The following is a 6,000-nucleotide window of genomic DNA, read 5'->3' on the forward strand; positions in this document are numbered from 1 at the left end:
GCCAATGACCATTTTTGCATGTGTATATCGTGTGGCAGGTACGAAGATACTCTATGCCCTGGGAAGTCGAGAAAATTTCCAACCCGAAAAGATCCTCGACCGGTGGGATTCGAACCCACGACCCTCAGCTTGGTCATGCTGAATAGCTGCGCGTTTACCGCTACGGCTATCTGGGCCCCTCATTCCAAAGTTAATTTAAGGTTTTAATCCTATTAATACTATCTATAGCAATTATTCCAGTAATTCCTCCGATCATTCGTCCTGCTGGATAGTATCCACAGATTTAATCCTGAAGTTTTTTTTCGATTATCTTAGCAATCTATCTAGGAAATCATCTAAGCCTTCCTTAAGCGTCTATGAGTTTTTTCAGATATCCTAGAATGATATTTTAAAGCTAAAACAAGTTTCATCAGAAGTTACTTTAAAATTTTCTTTGTAAATTTCGGAATAAAATACAATATATTCAATAACTTATGATACAATCCTTGGCGACAATCCTAAAAAAATGTCTAGAAAACATATTTGAAGATTTCCTTTATAAATTTCTCAAATAATGTCTTGAAAAATTCATTAAGGAACCTAAGATGAATTTCATGAAAATTTGAATGAATGACAATTTTGTATGAAATCCTAAGGCATTTCTGGAGATATCACTGTTTGAATTCTGTGGATGTTCTATGGGGGAATCTTCCCGAAATTCATCTATTGAAAAGAAGCAAAAGAAGCTCTAAAAGAGACATGCGACCAGCCCTGCTAAACGGAATTACATACTTGGTATCGGGCTCCACAGCCATGAGTCCAGAATGGTCCCGGAGCAGCTCCCGTCGTGCATATTCTGATTCTGCTGCTGATGCTGTTGGGGACTTGTTCCCGAACCGGACGACTTCTTCACCGGCCCTTCTTCCACTTCCAGGATCTGGCATCCCGGACAGCAACAGTTCGAAGTTGCACTGCAAACGCCCTTGCAGCAAGTACAGTTCAGTGCCTGCTGTCCGCAGTAGTACTTCCCATCCGGACGGGCATATGCCACATCTCCGCAGGCATTGACCGCCGTTTGGGGCTTGCCAGTGACCACTTCCTCATCCTGCACCAGGTGATTCCACAGGTTCGCCAAATCCTCCGAACATCGCAGAGCCGTTCCGACATCCGCCTTGACCCACTTCTTGTCCAGATACGGAAGCGCCCGGAAGTGCAAATCAGAACCGGTGGACGTTCCGAAGCCACTCATAGCCCAATCTTCCAATTACTACAAAATCACGAATCGAATCACACTCCCTCCCAAATACAAAACACTTGCTTTTTTCACTGGTTATGCTTGCACTATTTTTTTTCTGCCTTTCCTTCCCCCCCAGACAACTGCTGAACAACACTTTTTGTGTGGATGAATTTGTTGGGGTGGCGTATGGTAAAAAAGAAAAACCTATATGACGGGGCCAAGAGGAAACACTCCCTCCCCCTCGTCTACGATGACGAAAAGACGAAAAATGCACTTTTCCGGCCGGATTCCATCGTTCGGCGGAGGATTCCACAGTGCGCGGCTGCAGAAGCACGCGGGCTTCCGTTTGCGACGGGTTTCGGTCCGAATCGGGGCACTTTTCCGCGGTAATTTGCACTTTTTCACGACTGGTTGAAAGTTTTTTCACCTCCCGTTCCGTTTCGCGATTTTCCAAATTTTCCACCTTTGACAGAACGGGCAGGGACGTAGCGCAAAATAAAACGGGTTCCCAAAGTGGGGGCAACTTTTGACAGCGACCGGCGAGCGAGGGGCTTTTGTTGTGGCGAGTTGTCGATCAGCTGATGCGAGTTTTATCGTTTTGTGTTTGAAATGATCGTTAATGCATGCAGGGGTGACAAAATTTCCTACCCGCCACACACGAAAGCAAAGTATATATTCTTAAGAGGAAAATATAATCACAGACAAACAGACGTCACACTCTCATCATTGTCCATCGACCACCTTTTTAACGGTCGATTCAAAAATATGGTAGGTGGCCAATCCGCCACCCGCAGCGATCGCATCGTTTTTGTTCGCGTTTGACGTTTACACACTACCGCCATCTGTTGGCCCGTCGGCCAAATACACTAATTCTAGCATTGGGCGTACATGTCCTCGTGACTATGATTTGGATCGAGATTTGTTCTAAGTGTTACGTCTGTTTGTCTGTGATATAATCATCATCGTTTAACAAATTTTTATAACCAGTTGTTTTGCTCAACATTGAAGCGAAGCCAATGGAAATCTATCATTGTTTATTTGTAATGCGATGCTAGATTTTCATGAGGATTCCTTTAAATTTGAACAAAAAGCTGGTTTTAATTTTTTGATGATTGCTAATGATTGAATCACAGACAAACAGACATAACATTCTTATTATTATTTATTAATGTTTAATGAAATCTTGTTTTTATTCAATTACATGAAAGAACATGTTACTGCAACTACTTTAGCAATTTTTCCTGGCTATATCATGTTTAAACTTTAACGCTAATCATCGTCATCATCGAAACTTCAAATGTAGTTTTTCTTTTCAAAACTGAAAATTATTCGATGAAAATGTGTTCACTGTGTTTCAATTGGAAAATACAATACAGTGAACACATTTTCCTGAAAATTTTCGTGATTTTGAACGAAAAATCTGCTTTTGAAAATTCTAAAATCAATGACGATTCCTGCCCCCTCAATATAAAAATTGGGTCCATAAATGAACCTTGACATTTTTGATCATGTTTGACGTTCACGTTAATGACAAAAATGCCACAGGGCATATAGTTTTAACACTGACACAGGGCATATAATTTCAACTATTTGACATTTCGGAAAGAACACGCCAAACAAAATATACCCAAAATTTGAGTTTAAACCAAGGGGAGTGACAATATCTCAAAATCGTAAAAAAAAAAGTTTTTTGAAGTAAAACCAACGCAAACCATTTAAAAATTAAGTAAACACGTGTTTTTGACCTAAACTTAAGCGTTTGGTACTAAATTTAAGACAGGGCTTCCCGGATAAAAACGTATCATTCAGTGAATGGAATAAACTATTGCCATGGTCACTAAATAACACGGCACTGCTCAAAAGTCAAATGGACCGATGCACGAGTTCACTATTTGACGTTTGAGCGGTGCCGTGTTATTTACCTGACCATGGCAACGAGTGAATTCGGCACCGCTCAAACGTTAAATTAGTGAACTCGTGCATCGGTCCATGCACAACGAAATCGTTCATTTTTTGTAAACACGGCCCGCAGTAAAGGTTTTCTCCCGCTGGAAGTTGTAGCGTGATGTCATTGTAGATTAGTTCTTGGGTTTTCAACACAGGACTGAAACGGCTGTCATCCACGAACAACTGGAGTGAAGCCAAAAATTTAGTGCTGGAGAAGGTGCTGATTTGACAGCTGATGCTTTAAGCTGCACACAAACCAAAATGCGTTGCGGAAGCGTACGCGTCTAAGTACATATTAGAAGGGTCGAAGAAGTTGTGAATGTTATGAGATCGGTTTTCTTTTCAATTCGCTGCAGTGTATATGGTAATGCAAGTGGAAGAGGAAGTAGAATGTATTACTATTGTTGTAATATTGAGCTTTCTATTAAGAGGTGTTGCCAATTTGGTTATCTAATATCACTCCTAACAGCACAGTTAATAAACATCTGAAAGGTAACGATCGTCAGATTCTGATTACGGAACTTATGATCATGTAATCATTTTTACTAGCATATTTATTTCGCACTGTTTTTCTTCTTCCATACCTAAGTTTACATGTCCATTCGTTGGGATGTTCAACGTATTTAATACTACATATTGATTGATCGTGTGAGGATCGACAAGTCTTCTTCTAACTTTACATCCCATCTGTAGCAGCGTCATCTTCTCATTTAAGTGTTATAATAAGCACTTCCGCAGTTATTAACTGATAGCTATTTTTTGTCAAATGAGTTTATTTTCAATCAAAGTTTTCATTCGTTATCGTGCGGCAAGTACAAGATACTATTTACCTGATTAAGTCGAGAAAATTTTCAACCTGTGCCCACAACCATCAACATGGTCTAGCTGCGTGTCCACCACTATGGTTATTGGGCCTCTTACAGATTTCTATTGTTAGCAATTGTTTGGAAGTTTGGGTACGTTCATTAATTACGTCCCACAAAAATCAGTAATTTTCAACCTTCAACTTTGTCATAAGATTTGTACGGATTTTATAAAGCTATCGCACCCTTCACTTTCCAGCACCAAGATCAAATGGGATTTTTTGTTTGTTGTTTTCATACGGAAACGGTTTCCGTATGAAAAAAAATCCATAGCGTGCGAGTGCATGAAAGAGAAAGGAGATTGAACGTCAGATTGCCTTATACACGGAGCCGCAAATCAACCCAACTTTGACTTCTTTTGACGCAATTCGGCCAAAGACACATTAAAGACCTCCATGTCCCTTGCAGTCTCCCAAAATTTTATGGCTCATAAGGTAATCTAGAATGCCGTGAAAAGTGTACAGTGGGGATTCACTCGTTGGGGGTCCGCTACATGGAACGACTCGATGGATGGATGTTCGCTGGTTGGAAAATATTCCAACTAAAAAGCACTCGAATGTCAAGAGTAGATGTCAAACTGACTTTGACGTCTGAGCACCGTCGCATTGCGGTCTCCATATATAGAAAAAATGTGCATGTGTAAGTGCGTTTCGTGATGATTTGCTCTCCAGATGCGTGAGTCTACAGCAATTTCACTAATTGCCAGTCGTTCCAACTAACGGAGCGGATTCGCTAACAGGAAGGCAGTTGTGTTCCAACCAGCGAATCGCTGTACTGCGATCTGTCAAACTTGGGTACCTTTTGCACTACCGAGGGACCAAATGCAGTTCTAGCTGCAGTTCTGAGCCCGAGTGGGACGGACCTTATTCGGCTATTCCGTGGGATAACCCAAATTTGGGTAAACTGATATATACCTATCATTAGGTTGTTTCCATTTAACAGCGGCAAAACAAACAACTCAGTGCAAAAAAAATCTACGCAGCGTTAGCTTTCGAAGTCTCCGTGATGGGTTAAAACAACTTAACGCTAGGTAAACTCGAAAGAACCCAAATTTGACTTATTCCATTGAACTTCGACGCTGGGTCGGTGCGTCTCTCTCTGTTTTTGACAACATTGCTGTTGCGAGAGAGACAAAACAACCCAACCGTGGGTAAATACTAAATGCAGTTTACCCAAATTTGAGTAAAAAGAATTTATTTTTTTGGATAGTCTGATTTCTCCGTGTATGGATTGTTACATACTCCGTGAACCTTCCCAAAAAACAAGAAACATAATAGGCCTTTTCATGTGACAGGTCCGTCTATGCATTTGTTTACATCGGTGGAGGACCGGTGCATACACGAGGCTGTCATTTTCATAGTAGAACTGTCAAAGAGCTCTCCGATCAGCTGTTTTAGAACGTCATGTGAATAGGCCTATGGACCGATGCACGAGCTAACTACCTGACGTTTGAGCGGTGCCGTGTTATTTACGTGACCATGGCCACGAGTGAATTCGGCACCGCTCAAACGTCAAATTAATGAACTCGTGCATGGACCGATGCACGAATTCACTAATTTGACGTTTCACGGAGAACAAAATATAGTGTTCGTAATCATTTTTCCGGTCAAGTTAACTATATTCTAAGGTTAATCTAGAGATAATTATAAATATAGTTGATTAGACAATATATTGTTAAAAACAACTATACCGTATAGTTGTTAACAACTATATTTTTTATTGAATTTACATGCGTCAAACGTCAAAATTTAACTTTAATTTAGTTGACTCAAAGTAAATTTAATTGAGTTTATAATATGTTGCAATGTTTACTCAGCAGTTTGTTCTGCTTAAACAACAACGCTGCTGCTTTATCGATCTAAAAAAAACATTGCAACAATCAAAATAAAGTGCGCGTCGGCAAACTTGATACGTGGTCCCCTGAATGAGATGTGGTCATCTTATCAAGTACACTAATCCTTACAAGTTAAAAGT

The 6,000-nt window shown here is 40.4% G+C and overlaps 1 protein-coding gene across 1 annotated transcript in view; it reads right to left on the minus strand.

Annotated features, from left to right (window-relative positions):
* LOC5574192 (probable E3 ubiquitin-protein ligase HERC2) overlaps positions 1-1,685 on the minus strand; it is a 57,536-nt gene extending 55,851 nt beyond the window's left edge. Inside the window, exon 1 of the mRNA XM_021851655.1 lies at positions 772-1,685. Within this exon, the coding sequence (XP_021707347.1) occupies positions 772-1,228 (457 nt within the window). The 5' untranslated portion in view covers positions 1,229-1,685. The remainder of the gene's footprint in view (positions 1-771) is intronic.
* Between the last annotated feature and the right edge of the window lie 4,315 nt (positions 1,686-6,000).

Source organism: Aedes aegypti, chromosome 3, assembly GCF_002204515.2.
Source record: "Aedes aegypti strain LVP_AGWG chromosome 3, AaegL5.0 Primary Assembly, whole genome shotgun sequence".
NCBI lineage: Eukaryota > Metazoa > Arthropoda > Insecta > Diptera > Culicidae > Aedes > Aedes aegypti.